General features: G+C 38.9%; 2 protein-coding genes across 4 annotated transcripts; one reads left to right on the top strand and one right to left on the bottom strand.

The window, feature by feature from the left end:
- Positions 1 to 17: 17 nt before the first annotated feature.
- On the bottom strand, positions 18 to 9,310 carry brd9 (bromodomain containing 9). 3 transcript variants are annotated; one of them, XM_080038874.1, is made up of 17 exons: positions 9,185 to 9,310; positions 8,166 to 8,386; positions 7,948 to 8,073; positions 7,725 to 7,854; positions 7,558 to 7,615; positions 6,077 to 6,221; positions 5,821 to 5,931; positions 5,043 to 5,230; positions 4,770 to 4,902; positions 2,422 to 2,497; positions 2,213 to 2,308; positions 1,969 to 2,101; positions 1,747 to 1,858; positions 1,540 to 1,596; positions 1,337 to 1,442; positions 589 to 759; positions 18 to 364 (listed from the first exon to the last, which is right to left on the bottom strand). In XM_080038874.1, exons 1-17 carry the CDS (start codon positions 9,231 to 9,233, stop codon positions 264 to 266), a joined length of 2,013 nt encoding a protein of 670 aa, XP_079895000.1. In that variant the 5' UTR covers positions 9,234 to 9,310; the 3' UTR covers positions 18 to 263. The 3 variants fall into 3 exon arrangements, with proteins under 3 accessions (XP_079895000.1, XP_079895001.1, XP_079895002.1); XM_080038875.1 differs by having other exon boundaries at positions 2,213 to 2,305; XM_080038876.1 differs by having other exon boundaries at positions 5,043 to 5,188.
- Positions 9,311 to 9,372: 62 nt separating this feature from the next.
- Positions 9,373 to 14,859, top strand: trip13 (thyroid hormone receptor interactor 13). Its single transcript, XM_080039499.1, has 14 exons — positions 9,373 to 9,490; positions 9,695 to 9,778; positions 10,435 to 10,594; positions 10,729 to 10,855; positions 11,703 to 11,758; positions 11,850 to 11,940; positions 12,053 to 12,125; positions 12,218 to 12,281; positions 12,390 to 12,476; positions 12,693 to 12,799; positions 12,941 to 13,094; positions 13,611 to 13,723; positions 13,856 to 13,925; positions 14,011 to 14,859. The coding sequence occupies exons 2-14, from the start codon at positions 9,705 to 9,707 to the stop codon at positions 14,104 to 14,106; spliced, it is 1,272 nt and encodes a 423-aa protein (XP_079895625.1). The 5' UTR covers positions 9,373 to 9,490; positions 9,695 to 9,704; the 3' UTR covers positions 14,107 to 14,859.
- Positions 14,860 to 18,724: the final 3,865 nt, after the last annotated feature.

Genomic DNA, 18,724 nt, shown 5'->3' with positions numbered 1-18,724 from the left:
CACAGCTGCTTCCCCAATATGTTTTATTTGCTTTCACTTGCTTATTGAACCACAGCCATTTATAAATACAGGTGCAAGCATTTTTTTGGTTCAAGTGTTGCACATATACAAAACCATACAATTATACTACTAACAGTCTGTAAAATCATATTCAGTCTTTAAAACACGTCAGAGGCTCCCGCTGCCTTCATAGTGTTGTAACAGTCCAGGTCCTAGTGCCCAGTGCTGTTCACACAAGGATAACAAAATGGAAGTGTGTGTGGTCAGCTGTTGGGTGTGCATTCTGATTCCGGAGACTGTAGAAACTCATAGGGATCATGAACCATTTCAGACTGGTCACCAACGCCCAGGTGTGATGGGCTACCTGTGGATAGAAGAGATTATGGTTCTTATTTTATTGCACTGGTGTCACTATTCCAATTGAAAGCAATGGACATTTTCCATGAAGTAAATGTAATTAAGTATTATGGCTTGTTCTATTGACAATAATATTCTTACAAAAACAAAAACAAAATTGGCACTAAAAAACATTAGCAGTTCTCCTTTCCGGAGTGCCTTATTGTTTAGTCCTACTCCTATTGGAGATACCTAAGTGGTGCTGGTCCCTCTCTGAGGCGTTGGAGAGGGAGGACAGGTTGGACGAAGGTCTGGAACCGACTCTGTCGACCTGAGCCTCCTGGAACTCCTGCATGAGTTTGTCTGCATCATCAAAGTGCGCTTGGCCCTCCTCATTCCCTGGCTCTTTTTTCACCGTTTTACCTGATTTAGAGAGAGAGAGGCGATGAGCTCACTGTAGAACAATTCAACGAATGAAGAACTAAATAAAATAATGCACACCTATCCTTTTTTAGTGAGGCTCGGTTTGCATATCACACATCAAAAGAAGGAGGCAATGGGCAACTGCTATTAATACTTATAGATGCACAAAGACAGTGGCGTCACAACAGATTGCACTGTTACCTTGTTTTGACCCCTGCTATACTAGCTTTAGGAAAGCTAAGATATATATTTAGATGTTTGTTTTTGCAGAGAAAAATTATCACTGCCACCATTATAAGCTGAAGAACAGAGCGGGTGATCATGTCCAACATTTCTGATTGTGTTCATTTCTGATTGTGTTAAGTAGTTTGACTCCTGTGTGTTTCAAAATGTAGTAAAAGAATTTCAAAAGGATTAACGTGTTTACATGGCCTTTAAGACAGCAACTCCTCACATCTTACTCTCACAAGGCTTTACTCTGAGCCTTTTGCACATGTCGGAAATGTAGCTGTTACATTAACAATACAATGAATAGGTCTTAAATGCAGCCATATAGAGTGTTGATGGGGATAATCACCTAATGAGTTCAGCATGGATATATCCATAGACATATCGGGATAATTCTTCATTGACATGAAGTCCAGAACTGAACCACTCTCTCCCACGCCAGGACCATCTGCCATCTGAAAAGAAAAAGAGAAAAATCTCTTCAGTTAGATAGTGTGCAACTATTTAAATGCATTTCACTGGATTTTCGAAAAAAAAAAAAAAATTGCATACCTGCATGTCACATATGTTGGATTTGCTTTCGTCAGGTTTCAGCATCATGTTTCTTTTCTGAAATTTTAAAATGAGCGTCAGAAACACAGCAGTTATAAAATCACATTAAACAGATGTGGTAGAATCAGTTTGAGAAAACACTGGAGACTGAGAGGTAGGACGTGTGTTATAATATATCCTGCAGTATTTAAAGTAAAGGTCAGATACCTGTCGTATTTGATTGACAGCTTTACTGTGGTCGTCTGCGGTCATCTTGTCCAGGAGGCTGTCCACCCAACGCTGGGTGACACTTCCACAGCCCTTGACAAACTCCTGTATGCTTGGGGTGGAAAGGGGAGCCATTACAAACTGAAAACTGTGACACACTTCTTTCAGTAGATCATTCCATGTGTTAAGTTTAACCAATGACAGAAAAGTCCCCCCTACTACCTGAGAGCACATTGTACCCCGGTGTCATCTCCATAGGCCGAATAGAGCATGTCCACCTCATCAGAAATCAGGTCCGGAAACACAGAGTTCTTCTGAAGACTCTGAGTGTTGTAGGCACTACTGAGGAATGTCACTGCACAGAGCAAGGTAAGATTATAGGCTGATATGTGATGTTTTTAAAGTATTTTACTATTTACCATTTAAATAACTAATATGAATGTAATCAACAAAAAACACACCATACCTTTGTGTCTCCTGTCATCTTTGAAACCCAAGGTTGTTAATCCAGGTAGGAGCTTATTTGACAGAGAGCTCAAATCCACTTTATGAGTCTCCTCTTCTGGGAAAAAAAAAGAAATAGAACAATTAGTTTATTTCTCAAAAAGTAGTGCAGGTCCTTTGTGGACAGAGGGTTTTGAAAGATGTTTAAAAGACCACACAATGATGACAAACCTTCTGCATCAGGATTAAGCTTATTAACAACGGTATAGAGGAGAGAACTGTCTGGCTCTTTTCGCAGGTAGCCCATCTGAAAACACAGAGCAATAACAATATACAGGTGAAACTCATATTATTAGAATATCATGGAAAAGCTTTTTTTTTCAAATCTAATTTAATTCCAAAAGTCAAAGTTCCATATATTCTAGATATATTAGACATATAGTGATATATTTCAGGCATTTTTTTGTTTAAATTTACAGGATTCCGGTTTACAGCTCATGAAAACCAGAAATCCAGCATCTCAAAATATTAGAATATTCCATAAGGCCAATCAAAACAAATATTTATAATACAGAAATGTCGTTCTTTTCATAAGTTTTTTCATTCATCTACTACACTCAACAAAAATATAAACGCAACACTTTTGTTTTTGCTCCCATTTTTCATGAGATGTACTTAAAGATCTAAAATTCATTCCAGATACACAATTGTACCATTTCAAACATTGTTCACAAATCTGTCTAAATGTCTGATAGTGAGCACTTCTGCTTTGCTGAGATAATCCATCCCACCTCACAGGTGTGCCACATCAAGATGCTGATCTGACATCATGATTAGTGCACAGGTGTGCCTTAGACTGTCCACAATAAAAGGCCACCCTGAAATGTGCAGTTTTGTCTCACAGCAAAATGCCACAGATGCCACAAGCATTGAGGGAGCGTGCAATTGGCATGCTGACAGCAGGAATGTCAACCAGATCTGTTGCTCGTGCATTGAATGTTAATTTCTCCACCATAAGCCGTCTCCAGCAACTTCGCACAGCCATTGAAGAGGAGTGGACCAACATTCCACAGGCCACAATTGACAATCTGATAAACTCTATGCGAAGAAGATGTGTTGCACTGCATGAGGCAAATGGTGGTCACACCAGATACTGATTGGTTCTGAGTCCCCAGACCCCCAATAAAGCAAAAAAATGCACATTTCAGAGTGGCCTTTTATTGTGGACAGTCTAAGGCACACCTGTGCACTAATCATGATGTCAGATCAGCATCTTGATGTGGCACACCTGTGCGGTGGGATGGATTATCTCAGCAAAGCAGAAGTGCTCACTATCACACATTTAGACAGATTTGTGAACAATGTTTGAGAGAAATGGTACAATTGTGTATCTGGAATGAATTTTAGATCTTTAAGTCCATCTCATGAAAAATGGGAGCAAAAGCAAAAGTGTTGCGTTTATATTTTTGTTGAGTGTATATACTTGGTCTGGGTTCTTATTTTGCATGAATTATTGCATTAATGTGGCATGGCATGGTGACGATCAGCAGTGCCACAGGCTGATGGCATCCATGCGACGCCGCATTGAGGCAGGAATTCATGCAAAAGGGGCCAAAACCTACAGTGTGTGCACAATTATTAGGCAAGTTGTATTTTTGAGGATTAATTTTATTATTGAACAACTACAGTGCTCTCGGTCAATCCAAAATGTTAAAAGAACCTAAACCTGAATGTTTACGAAAGTAAAAGTGAGGTTTTGTCTTTCTTACGAAAATATACATATGTTTTGCTATTATTAGGCAACTATTAGTATGCAGAATTATTCTGCAACTAAATAAAAAAAAGAAAAAAAAATTCACTTGTCACTTGTTTATTTTCATCTGTTAAAGTGAGAATAATAAAACAACTCAAAATTTACAAATAAAAATTTCTGACATGTCAAAAATAAATATCAGTGACCAATATAGCCACCCTTCTTTTCAATAGCTGTCACAAGCCTTCCATTCATGGAGTCTGTCAGTTTCTTGATCTGTTGACGATCAACTTTTTGTAAAGCAGCAACCACAGCCTCCCAGACACTGTTCCGAGAGCTGTACTGATTTCCTTCACTGTAAATATCCCGTTTAAGCAGGGCCCACAGGTTCTCAATGGGGTTTAAGTCAGGTGAGGAAGGGGGTCATGTCATTATTTTTTCATCCTTAAGGCCTTTACTGGCTAGCCATGCAATTGAGTACTTCGATGCATGTGATGGAGCATTGTCCTGCATAAAAATCATGGTCTTCTTGAAAGATGCAGACTTTTTCCTGTACCACTGCTTGAAGAAAGTATCTTCTAGAAACTGGCAGTAGGTTTGGGAGTTGATTTTGAGGCCATCTTCAACCCGAAAAGGTCCAACTAGCTCATCTTTAAAGGCAACTATTAGTATCTTTAAAGATGAGCTAGTTGGACCTTTTCGGAAAAGGTGCAAAAAAGTGGAAAATCACTCCTTGAGGTGTGTCTTTGTCATTTTATGTCAATAAGCTATGGCTGCTAGAAATGTAAGAATTGAAATGTATACACAATAAGGAAAAATGGAAAACCTTAGAGTTGGGCATGTATCTGTTGATCCGGTCCCGAGCTTCATCTGCAGAATGCTCGACGAGTGCGATAACATGCTCCTCTGCTGTACTGTCAGTCAAGCTGCAAGCATTTCCTTCGGGTTCAAACAGGTAACTGTGACAAAAACAAAAGTTGATCATGGTACTGACTAAGTGCTAGAACACCGGCACATCAAACACTCAGGACATCCCTGTTGGCCTTAACGATTGCATTCCTAAAAAGTAAACAAAAAGTCACATTCAATGAGGAAATACCTGATTTCTTCCTTCATGTCTTTGGTCGGTTGTTTCTTGGATTTCTTGGCCGATTCCACCGGGATGGGGATTATTTCTGGGGGAGGTAGATCATCCCCGAGGTCTTCATCTCCCAAAATAGCTGCTTGCTGGGTATAGTCCATTTCCTGCATGAAAGACATGCTGCGCTTTAGAGCCAACAGCCGCTCCTATACATAAGGCAAAGGGAAAAGGGGCAACGCTTAGCGTAACCTTCGGCTAAACCGGCTGATGTATGGATAAGAGAGGAGATGGAATTGAAAGTTGTTGGCGATTACAGTGATGTTTTTAAAGGGAAAATCCATCCTAAAAACAGAATTTACATTGTGCTGTTTTAGGTTTTGGATGATACGGCCAATTCTGAAAGGACTTTTAATGCCACAATCTCTGCACTTGGTCGTTGACATTTAAATAAGTGACTTCATGTATTGAATGGGGAATATTTGTAAGTAGGGCTCATACTGCTCAGCTGCTATGCCTTAGAAAATAAGTGCTTTGAATATATACACATATGTATATGAAAACTGGAGAATTTATTGCAATATATTTCAGGGTAGATATTCTCTCATATTGTGAGATGCAAAGCAATTCACTTCAATCACATTGTTTATATGTCGAGATATAACTGACTTTTCAGTTAAGTCAAACCACATGACAACTAAAATGGTCAAAGTTGGGAGTCAAACAGATAAGATGGATGGGGTAACAAAAAAGTCGGTGTAAGAAATGTATTTATTTTTACTCCATTCAACCTCATTACCTTGCTCATCATCTTGAATCCCGTATGGAGAAGCTTCTTGGCAGCCTTGTAGTAGACAGTCTCTGGTCGGTTGTACACCATGGCATTGTCACACATCAGCTTGAAATCCGCCTTGAAGCCAAAGAGTGTTCAAACAGGTATGAGGACAAACTTTGTTGACACACACACACACACACACACATACTGTTGTGTACTTTACTTAAAAAATAAATATTCACCATCACAAATGTCTCTCTGTGTTGAATAGTATCCTCACCTTGAATTCTGTGACTGTGTTGTACTCATTGTTTTCAATCTTGTCTTTCATGGTGCTGAAGTCCATAGGATGTTTGATGATGACTGAGTAACCAGGTGCAATCGCATCTGTTACTGGGAATGAGAAAAAGCCATGCGGGTCCTTCCTGGAAAGACAAGTGATCCACCATCCGTTTTATTCAGTACAGTTTCAACATTGAGATTGTTTTGTCAAATTATCATATAATCTTCAACATATTATTCTGTTATAACCGTTTGTTCATATATCAGTGATTCTTGAGAAGCGGGACAAAAGGCTGTCTTCCAATATTAACTGCTGTTAATGTTTAAAAGTAAACATATTTGAAATTGTAGATGTTATTAGGGATTAAGAATAGAATGTCTGGAGCACAATTATTATTATAATAATTTAATTGTATCATTATTATGTCAAATGTATGACACTTGTTATCTTCTCACAACGTCCAAAACAGTGTGTCCACAGAGAAGGGTTCAATCATTCATATGCAATAAAACCTATTAGAAATGTACTTTAATGATTGAAATCACTTTTTTCATCAAAAGCAACACTAAATAATCTCTCATATCAATAAAAACTGTTTTTTCTACAACACACAATCCATTAAAATGTAATAAAATCAGGCAAAATAAGCTGTCACTCTGAAGGACCTCTTGTCACATTCTACCGGTTCGGTCCGGGTAGTTTGGCTTTTTATTTGCCAAAAGTTGGGTAGGGTACGGTTTAAGCGCACCTAACCGCTCTGAGCCGCTCCTAATCTCAGTACTCCTCCGTAGGGGTCTTCAGTCACACAGGCCCAGTCAGTCACATGTGCATGCATTCATCATTCAGTGTCATTGATTGGCATTTATCATTCTTTGTCATGAAACAATAGATCATGCTGTGGATCCTTTTTATCCTTGATTGTGAGCCTTCTGTGAGGGTAATTCCATCAAATTGTGTAAACTATATTTTGTATATTGGCCTTTGTTCTTGGTCCGACCCTTTGCACCATCCAATAGGGCAGCTTTTTTCCACAGCTGTGAAAGATCTCTAGTGTACTCTGAATTTCTATTAAATATAACAAAAGAAAAACTTGTTATATGAATGATGTATTGTTCATTTCTCAAGGGTAATTTAGATTTCCTACCACAGAGATCTGTTTAGACTCCTCTTTTTGAATGCAAGTCTCATTTAATCATGTTGGGGCACGTTATCATCCGTCAGGTCAATAGGATTAATTTGACTAGATCTTCATTGTTTTGTGAACCAGACCACATCATAGATCGCAATGTGGACCTAGAAACAGCACTGTTAAATGCACCCTACAATATTTAGTATGTATGTGTAACATGGAACAAACAACAAATGCAAATGTTTCTATTCTTAGAGCTCGATTTTCTGCAACTGGCGCGTAACAGGCAAATGTCCGAAGCTGACATTACAGGTGGATGATGAAATTAGACAAAATGTGCATTACTCACCTCTGCAACTGCCTCAAAAAGTGCTCCAGCAGTTGCTGGCGAGGAGTGCACTCACTCTCTGCATAGGGCAAACATAAAAAAGCAGATAAACAAATAAACAATTTCTCAAATAAAATTGTGTGCTTGCCCAAAAAAAATCTGATGTCCTCATATACAGGCAGTCATACCTGGTTGTGTCCTGCATAATCGGACCGGCCGGTCTCCTTGCTGCTCTACGTCCACCTTCACATTGGGGTGAAACCCCTCCAGTTCAGGCTCTATCTCAAACCTCTCTTTCTTCTTTTTCTTCTCCTCCGGCTGTTGAGATACATTCATGATGTTAGTGACATTCCAGTCAAATCACTGATAACTTATTGGTCATATTCTCAGGCTTAAGTTAAGTTTACTCACCTCTAATCCAATACTTATACTTTTTGGCAGTGTAAATGGTTCAACAGGCACACCAGCACCGCTGGCTGAGGCAGTTGCTGCCTCCGATTCATTCTGCTCTCGCTCTCTCTTCTTCCTCTTTTCTTCCTGTAGGATTGAATGAAAACAATCAAAGGCAATTATTCATTTATAGTGACAATATTTAAGGTCAAATATTATTTGGTCTTCTGTACACTAACCTTTCGGCGTCTTCTCTCCTCATCATCCACGTATTTGTCTTTATCCTTTTCCGACTTTTTCTTCTTCTTCTTCTTCTTGTCTTTGTGGCGTTCCCGCTCGTGATCTGATCTGTCATCGTAGTAGCTGGAGTCGTGGCCCGAACCAGAGAGCTCTGTCACCTCACTTCCTCCGACTTTAAGCACAAGCTTCAGGGGCTTCTCAAGAGCCTTGTCTTCATGGTCTACAGCCAAAACAAACACATGTGGGAAATTAGTATGGTAGGAATACTGAAAAGTTTGGTCTGTTACTGAATAGATTGTGTATTGTTTAAAAGAGACGGAATAAAATGTAGCTTCTGTAGTCTGTCCTCTAAAAACTCATTACTATAAAATGTGTGTGATTGGGTCGACTGTATCCTGCTGTGTTGTTCTGTTGGATGTAATTCCATAGCTGGAGTTTGTGGTAATGTAATTACTTACAGTCCAAACAAGTTCAATTTAAGACTCTAAAATAAAATACATTATGAATGCAAATTGTGATCTATTTCACACCCATACAAGCAAAAAAAAGTGCAAGAAAATGATTGTGTGCAGAAAATGCACAAACATGAATTATATGGTTCTATGTTGTCTTTGTTCTTACAACAGCCTATGTTTTCTTTGTTCTTACAACAGCGAGACCGATACACACACAAAACATATTTAAAAGTTGGACTGAACTTAAATAACTCTGCAAAAGTAACGCTAACGGCTTAATTGTCAGATTAGTTTAAGTAATTGTCAGACATTATAAGCCCTGCATTTCAGACAATTGCATTTTGACCTTTTTAGGGACATGGCAGAAACCCTGATTATTCCAACGTGGGCTGAAAGTGGAACCGAGCGATGGGCACTGTGTTGGTAGATTAGGATAGACAATAGACCATTTACATTAAAAACAACAACTACGCAAATCTGCTGTCTTCTAGTCAGCTAAGCTAACATTATTAGCTGCAATAAAAGCGCTGCTGTTACAACATATGTAATGTGCACTCATGTACCGTCAACTGTTCGCCACTCCGGTTTATGTTTCTTGTGTTTTTTCCCCATTACTCCGTATTTATATCCGACGTGTTAAGTGTATTTCAATGATGCTGCCGATGGTGGCTAATGCTTCTTACTAAAATCTTTGTTAGCTAGCTAGTGGCAGTCGGATGTGACATGTGAAAACAAACTGTATTTCCGGTTAAAAAAATCAGCGCGAGGACTTGAGTCGGAGACATTACAGGAACAGCGGACCGTCGATAACTTCTAGGTGTACCATCACTTTGTTGATACAAGTAATACATAAAGAAAACGTTACTGGTGTAAGTATCGGTTTATTTATCAGGCAAACTTTTGTTCTTAATGTTTGAGGGATGTTAGCCAGCTCTGTTAGCTAGCTACATCGCCTACTAGCCTCTCGAAAGGTGACTTTTGGTTGAGCAAACGTTTCCTCATAATGCTTAAGTTCTACACGTGAGGAATGCTGCTTCTTTAATAGCTGTGGCCGACTTCTCTGATGTCTACAGATATACAAGAATGGAGGGTGACAGAATGGAGGTGGGAAACCCGAAAGAAAACATCCATGTGGAGGTCCATGTGAAAAGTCGCAGGTGAATACATGATGGAGCCCAGCACTTACAACCAATAACACAGCCTACCACGGAGGCAGAAAATACACACACACACACACACACACACACACACACACACACACACACACACACACACACACACACACACACACACACACACACACACACACACAACACACACACAGTCATTTTTTTAAATTATTATTGGTGGTGGAATAAGGTTACATGAGACTAGTTAACCACATAGCACTTCTTACTAAAACACATTATAACATGTACAAAAAGGCATTACATTGCTATGTAATTTAAAGCAAATGTTTTTAATTGTTTGTATATATGTGTTCAGAATTTTGAACAGTGCAATTGCAGACAACTTCTTCATAAATATCTTTTAAGTGAATATTTATAATATAAGTGCAAGACATGTGTAGAGAGTTGGATATCCACATGAAGAAAAAACCCTATCAAATAAGCATCCCACCCAAAATAACAACAAATGATGAAACCTGTTAAGTAGCAAGAGCTTCGTCAAAGTACAAGAGAATGTGCTGAAAAGGGATCAGGGACATCAATATATGAGGCTAAATTATACAGCTTCATCGGCACCTGATATTGGATTGGTCCCATCTCTAAAAAAATTATGATAATTCTTTCCATTCTTGTTTGTATTCCAGCACAGCTAAAGTGTCTGAGGTGAAGCTGCATGTTCTGGCTCTACTGAATCGCCACAACATCGTTTTTGGAAACTACAGGTGGACAGAGTTTGATGAAGACTTCCTGCAGAAACATGTAGAGTCTGTGGCTCTGGTTGATCTGGAGGAAATGGTAACACAGGTCCGTAATAGCATTTTGGTTTGCTTTGGGAATGTTCTCAATCATCTTTGTCTTTTTTTTTCATAATAAATAAGTAATGTGTTGCAGCTGTTTGTTAATTATTATTTCATGATGAACTTTTTTCCCCCACGCAGCCCCTTGATTTGAAGAACTGCTCTGTCGCCGTTAACATCTTCACTCTGAGTGAGGATGGACCGAGCACGCTCAGTTTGGAGGAGGATGAGGAGCTGTCGGCGGCCAATCACTGGTTGCTTCCCGCAGGTGACACTGGTTATTGTAGAGGATGGCACAGCACATTGAATTGAACAGCATGTTGCGAAAACATTTGCCTTGATGTATTTCCAGTTGAAATCAGGCAATGCAAGGGTGGCTGTAAAAGCTTTTTAGATCTTCATGTTTGAAGGGATGATGTGCACAGCGTGGATTCATTCATCAATGTATGTGACAGTGACACACTGTTATTATTCACTGGAACATGGCTAAGTACATTGCTCTCATCTCAGTCCTCATGCATGACCATGTTGAGCCCACAAGGGGGCGCCTGTGTTTTATGATATCACTGGATGACTGGGTTTTTGAGGAATACTGTTATCAATTGTCCACAAATTATGGATTTAAAAAATAAACTAAACTAACAACATTAATAAAGAGATAATTTCTAAAATGTTCTCAAACATAGGTTGGAAATACTGCACGGCAATTTCTTATTATTCATTGGCCGAAATACACCCATTTCGATATATGTGGATTAACATAATATCGTTAGATATATCGGTCTTCTTCTAATATGCATGGGCATTGGAAAAGTGGGTTATGCAGCAGGCGCAGTCTAAGAAATGTTATGTGAATGTTTTTTTTTCTCTCTTTTTTTTCTCTGCTGGTATCCATTCTAATCAATGTGAATCCAACCTGACCAAAGTAAAGCCTTCTTCTTCTGTTATTTGGAAGACTACAATTGTTTTATAACAATAATAATGATAAACTAGTCATATATATTTTTTATAACCCCTTTCACGCATGCTATGTGACCCAGAAATGATCTGGAGCTTACCTGGATGAGCTGTTATCCTAACCCTAAAATAACTGAACCTATATTTGTATTCAACAGCTGAATTCAATGGGATTTGGGAGAGTCTGGTATACGAGACAGGAGTCAAAACCCAGGTAAAAACTGTAATAGCAGTTGAGAGATGAGTGAAAATGACATTCCTTTTTCAAACGACTAAACTTAACATTGTTTGGATTTTTCCTCCAGCTCCTGGATTACATCACGACTACAATGTACTTCTCGGACAAAAATGTTAACAGCAACCTGATTTCGTGGAACCGTGTTGTGCTGCTTCATGGTAAATAACTCCAGAGAAACCGCAGTCATATTTTTTTAATTGGTTGAGGTTGTTTCACATAATGATGTGCGTAAAATATGTGATTTATCACTTTGTGTCTGCCCACACTCAGGTCCTCCGGGCACAGGGAAAACGTCACTGTGCAAAGCTCTTGCCCAGAAGCTGTCAATCAGACTGTCTAGTCGGTAAGGCAATTTTCATTTTAGTTAAACTGCTGCGACGGTAACTACAGTCGGCTGTTTGTTTTTATTTCAAAATACACCTCCTCTCCCTGCAGGTATTCCTATGGGCAATTTGTCGAGATAAACAGCCACAGCTTGTTCTCAAAATGGTTCTCAGAGGTACACCTGGCTACGCTTTTTTGTATCATCTTAAGTTGTTCAGATGAAGGATGTTTTAGCTGGAACTGACATGATTTTTTTTTAGCTAATTGTGCCTTGGTGTTACAGAGCGGGAAGCTGGTCACGAAGATGTTTCAAAAGATCCAACAACTGATCGATGACAAAGATGCTATTGTGTTTGTTCTGATTGATGAGGTAAAAATGCGCTTCTTGGAAATGTGCATGTAATCAGGCTTGTCGACGTGTCATACATTCATTTAAATACATTCCTTCATTGATCATCTTCCAGATTCACTGGGGGGTGGGGGACTGAATCATTTCTGTGCACTTGTTGTAGTGTTCTCCATGTCCAAGATTGTCTGCTGTGACTAAGTCCTGTCTGTTTTGTGAACCTGTTTTGGTGGCGGGTAGGTGGAGAGTCTGACAGCAGCCAGGAATGCGTCCCAGGCGGGAACAGAGCCCTCCGACGCCATCCGAGTGGTCAACTCTGTTCTCACTCAGCTGGACCAGATCAAACGGTCAGGAGGAAAACGTCGTTTATTTATTGTTTTACAAACGTCTTTATATTCTGACAATCACTAATTAATCAGTGTTCTTTTTACTGGAAACTCCTCCCCATCAGTGTTTTGATTTTGGATTTTCGTTAACTCATATTTCAGACATTCCAACGTGGTGATCCTGACGACCTCCAACGTGACTGAGAAGATAGACCTGGCGTTTGTGGACAGAGCTGACATCAAGCAGTACATTGGACCTCCATCTGAGAAGGGCATCTACAACATCTACCTCTCCTGCCTGGAGGAGCTGATGAAGGTGACGGAAGAGAGACATTAAGTGCACATACATCTTACAGTGACATAATATAGTCAAAGAGTTCAACCGGGGTGAAGACATTCTTTCCTGTGATGGAAATGTGATAAGATGAATAGTGCTGACTGAGCGTTTCACTTAATACCAAAGCTGACCACACTGGATTCCAGAACTTTCTTGCAATAAATTGCTTTGCATTTAAACAAACCAAATCTATCTGCTATGGAAGACATGTGCATGGCTATCCTTCCATGTGCATAAAGTGTATTTTTTGGACTTAAAAGTAGATCTGCTGATCAGTGAAGATTGTTACATGTTGGCAGTGTGTGTAATATTACAGTGGGAAATATTAATTATATATATCACATTGAGACACTTGTTAACTTTATTATGAATGTGTTTAAAAAAAGATTAAGCAGTAACGGTAGAAAAAAAAGCATCACTTTCAATTTAAAATGCGGAGTTGATGGATAAGAGTTTCCACTGTGTGTCTGTTAAATGATGTGTGACCTGTTGCAGTGCCAGATCATTTACCCCCGGCAGCAGCTGTTCACCATATTTGAGCTGGAGACGATGGACTTCGCAAAGAGTGAGGTGTCTGAACACAGTCTGAACCTGAGGAATATCTCTCTGTGAGTACAGCCTCCCTCCCATAATGCAATATTCCCCATATCACACCCTCTCTGTGTCCTCTAATCATAACATCAAGTGCTTGCAAGGAACTGGAACAGCTAGAGGGTAATGTTTCTGTTTTTCTTTTCCAGAAAAAGCAAAGGTTTGAGTGGGAGAGCACTGAGGAAGTTACCATTTTTAGCCCACGCCCGGTTTGTAAAGGTAAGAAGTTATTTGATTTTTTTTCTACAATGTGTAAAAGGAAAATGGGTGGATGGTTTTTTTAATGTAGTTAATGTGCCTGCAGACATCGACAGTGACTCTTGAGAGGTTTCTGGAGGCAATGGACCAAGCGGTGGATAAACAAAGGGAGGAAAAAGCCAACCTTGTCAATTGCTGCTGAACTTATTAAAATGCCTAAAGGTTAACACATGATTGTGACCAATCATGTCAGCCTTTGGGCATTTTAATCCCATATCCCATGTCCTTACCCTTACATGTCTTTATAGAGCTTAATCAATTCATTTGGTAGCACTATGGTAAATATATTAAGTCACTTTTTTAACTGATGATATCAATAACATATTTTCGTATATTTTTACACTGCTACTACTTAAGACCAAATCCATTTTTTTTTTTTAGTGGATGCAGTTTGGTTTAAGTGGGAGCACCCAATGCTTTTCTATGCGCTATTAACCTAAGTGTTTACTGTTCAGAGTTCAAAGTAATTTTTTTTAATGTAATATGCAGCTTTAACTGTAACAGAGATTTTTGGGTTAAGGTTGGATTTTTTCAGTTTCCATGTTTAAGGGAGTGTTCACAATGTATTAGCAACACACACATTAGCTGAGTCAGTGAATGTTGTTGGAGATGCACTGTTGAAATGGCAGCTTGTCAGAAATGAGAAGCAGTCCAATCAAAGGCTAGAGGCCTTAGTGGCATTGAAGCATCAGAATAACAGAACAGATGGTTAAATTTGCTGTGGAAGTTTAGCACTTTTTGAGTGCTGTATAGTATTGGGGTTTTAAGTCTGCTGTTATTTTTGTTTTATGAATGTATGTTTCTCATTAACCAATGTTCCATTATGGTTGTCAGTTCTATATTCATGCCAACAACCAACCCTCTTCAAACTCTCTGGATTTATATATTCAATACAACTTGCATTTGTGTATATAACATTGTAATAAACAGTATTGCTTATGTTTGTATGTCCGTGTTGTTGAAATGCTGCTTTCAAAGTAGATGCAATTTGGAGTTATTAACCAAGCCTTTGGGCCACCACTTGGTGGCGCAAAGATGCTGTCATACACATAGAATAATTTTCTGTAACATATTTTATGAGAAGCAAGATCATCAACTGAATGAAAATACCCCAAGGCAATAAAACCAGATTGCAGTTGACCTTGAGCCCGTCTGATGTCTAAATCTAAATAACTGTGCTGAGTGAAACCAGACCCCCAACTACATTTGCAGATCCAGATGAAAAAAGGGGATGTTCTAGGATTTTAAAAACTGTTTCCAAATTGTAATTGTGCAGCCACAGGAGTGTCTTAATGAGACATGCCCCTGCCCGAGGACTCAAAGTGATAGATGCTTATTCTGTCTAACAGTGTGTTTGCCTGTGGTGCCACCAATTTGACCTAAGAAGCAAAACTGCTGAAAGATGACTCGGTGTCTGAAATCGATCGTCATGAACTCAGTTTACACGACCAGATCAGTGGCTTCATTGTGCATATGAGCATGTTTTGCATTCTGTGAATGCTCCGCTGCTTTGCATGTCAGCTGCAGGGTTCAGACAATGAGCCCTTTGTTTTGTTGTTGGGCAACCGCTTTTTTACTCCACTTCAAAGGTGGATTCTGTAGGCTGTTCCTGAATGTGAAAAGGGAAGCTATCTTCATTCACACACTTATTTCCTATTCTGTCACCCTTTTAAAATGACAGTTATTGGGTGTTTTATTGAACACATTTTACACGAGCTGTTGGTAGATCAGATTTGACTGTAAAGTCTTTCATTAAGTTCAAGTGAAACATGTACACTCCACTTTATATGCGAATCAAGAGACAGAACTTTTTAAGTATTCGGTTTTTACAAGCAACTCAGATTGGATTTCCCCTTGCACATAAAGCACTCGTTTAATTAAGGAAACAGAACTGCTGTTGGTGTGAATTATCCCTTTACTGCCATGGTATCTTTTACACCTAATTGTTTGGCACCCACTATTATTCATCTGACATTGATGTTTTTATGTAAGATTGAAGAAGCTAATCTGATCAATGATCACAAAGTGGAGAGAAAAAGAAAAGAAAATAAGACAAAGAAAGGGGGGAGCTGTAGGAATGGTAAATAAAACCATAATTGCTCTGTCTGGAGGCCCTTTTTTCTTTTGACTGTAGTCGCTCCAAAACCAGGCAGCTGTTAAAAGGCAATCAAGATGGAGAAAGGAAGAAAAGTCAAAAGCCTTATTGTTTCAGGGTTTTATCACAGTTTCGAGCGGTTTGAAAATGGCAGAAAAACTCCAAACAAAACAAACAGTCTGATGTTTATCCTCTCAACCGTTGTTCAGGTACACGGCTGTAAGTAATGGAATATGGCTGCATGTGCCAATGGTGATTCACATTGGGAGGGGGTGAATTTACGCACATGCTTATAGGCATGTTCAGAGCAAACTCATGGAAACTCGCTCATTTCTGTGTATAAAGTCACAGATTGACCTTAAAAGTTTTAAAGAGGTTATGGTTTACACTGAAGATGATTTGGACGTCTGACTGCATTTCTTAACAAGTTTCCAAAGAAAGAAACCCCCTTCACTTTTGCCAGAATAATGATCCAAATCCTCTGTGCAAATACGCAATGAGAGCCCATAACAACCTAAGCTGTGTCGGGGGCTTCTCTCGATTCTTCATTTGCATGACAGCTTTTGATGATAAACCATCAGTTGAATCCAACTGAACACTGCCCTTACAAGACAACTTCAACTCTCTCTCTGTTCCAAGTCTAAACTATCCTGTCAGTGAACTGCATGAGAAGTTGTTTGGGCTTGAGTTCTGAGGCATTTTTGAGTCCTGAATGAATGTCATCCATTTAAGAGGGATGTTGGAAAGGAGCAAGAAGAGGCTGAGCGAGAGCTACCTTGTAAAGTGGCAGTATCCTGGGAGCTATGCCTGCATAAAGAAACATGGATCAGTATGGGCGGGAAGACACAGGGTCAGAGAAAGCTGCCATCTATGAGCTATGCAAATGTTGTCTCATCCTGTCAGCCACAGACATGTGATAAAGCACCAGAACAGTACACACAGTATAAATACTGTATGTTCCTTATGCTTCTCCAGGCAGAGCTCCTCTGTTTGAATAAATAAGATAAAGATAACAAAGTTAAGTGCATGTACTGTCATTTCTTAAATGACAGTAGCACGTCTCAGCAGCAAGAGTGAGTGATTGACACCCACTGCAGCCTATAATAACAGTTTATGCTTGGATCAAAGTCACATCTCTCGTCTTCCGTTGTGGTGAACATTTAACCTGCACAGAAGTGGAATATAAGCACCACACTAACACACATCACTTTCATGTTTTCATACTGAGCAAAAGCTTGCCTTAGCAAATTAATATTCATAACACTTGGCATGTGTCCTGCGGCCAGGCTCTTCTTTCACGCCCTGCCAAAGAAAACAAACTAAAACGTTTTAGGAGCTTTTTGATGTGTGGTGAGTTGAAGTACAACTTGTTCTTCATGGTTCTCATTTACCAAACAATTGCTTCATCTTCTGCACCTGTTGTTGCCCTCCCTGAAACAAACAATGGGAATCACAATGGGCAGCCTGAGAAGCAGAAATATTATTTAGCCTACTAAAAAATTATCACGTTATCAAGTGCACCATGTTCATTTACCTGCACACAACAGAACATATAGGATATTTGGGTTGTGCAGCATAAATGATCCATAATGCATAATTAACTCTTATTTAAATACAATCGTGGGACTATGTGCAGGTAGATCTAAGTTTTTTATGATCTAAAATGAGTAGCCTAGTTTTAGGCATTTGTCTTTTGATGATAAGTTAGATTTAGAGTAACTTGTGATACAAATCGGCCTACAGACTAATGTAACTGATAAAATAATATAATGAATTATCAAAATGATCAACGTGTCCTCGTCATAAATATACAATTTAACCTACTTTGGAAACCATGAATGGAGCTGGACGGAAAGCTACACCAACAGAGGACGCGGTTTTACATCCAATGACACACGGGCTGCCAAACCAGTGTGGAGCTTATCAAGTTAAACAAAACATACAATCAAAACAAATTAAATCAATTTTCAAAATAATAGTATGTAGTTTAAAACTCCAAATAAAATCCTTCGAATGGAAGTGTACCAATGCGTATACGTTCGGTTCAAGTAAAATAGGCCTACAAAGAACAATTCTGACTTTTTCACACATCTTCTAATGATCAACCGAATTATGAATTTCAATAAATAATCAAAATTTCTCTCAATAAAATTGAAAAAGAGGGGGAAAGCTGGATCACACACACTAATTTGCAATATGTAGCCTATATGATATGGTTGTAGCAGTACATTGAATAGTACAAATTGTAGGCTAGCACTCTCAAAGGTTGAAAATGCAAAAGAGAGTAGGCTAGGGCCTATAAATCTGCCATGAATCTGATTGTTTAGTTTTTATTATTATTATTGTTATTTATTGTTATTATTCCCCTTATTATTCATGACATTGTAAAACTCAGTGACTTATACAGGAAAATAATCCGAAAATGATTCATCATGGTTAGGTGGATTTATTTTTTATCTAAAATGAAAAGGCCCTGAACCTCAGTATCAGCAGTGGTATATTAAAGTCCAATAAACTCTTCCATACAGTGGCAGTGTTTTTTTTTTTTTTTGTCTGCAATATCAAGCTATTGAATTTGGAACCGCTTTTTACACAAATATTTTACACACTTTTCTACACATTCTCCTGTTTTATTAGTTGGTAAATGGGTTGACTGGGTTGTCTT

Source organism: Ammodytes marinus (assembly GCF_949987685.1).
Source record: "Ammodytes marinus genome assembly, chromosome: 13".
Taxonomy (NCBI): domain Eukaryota; kingdom Metazoa; phylum Chordata; class Actinopteri; order Uranoscopiformes; family Ammodytidae; genus Ammodytes; species Ammodytes marinus.
Note: the sequence above shows the minus strand (reverse complement) of the source record. Positions and strands in the feature narration are given on the sequence as shown.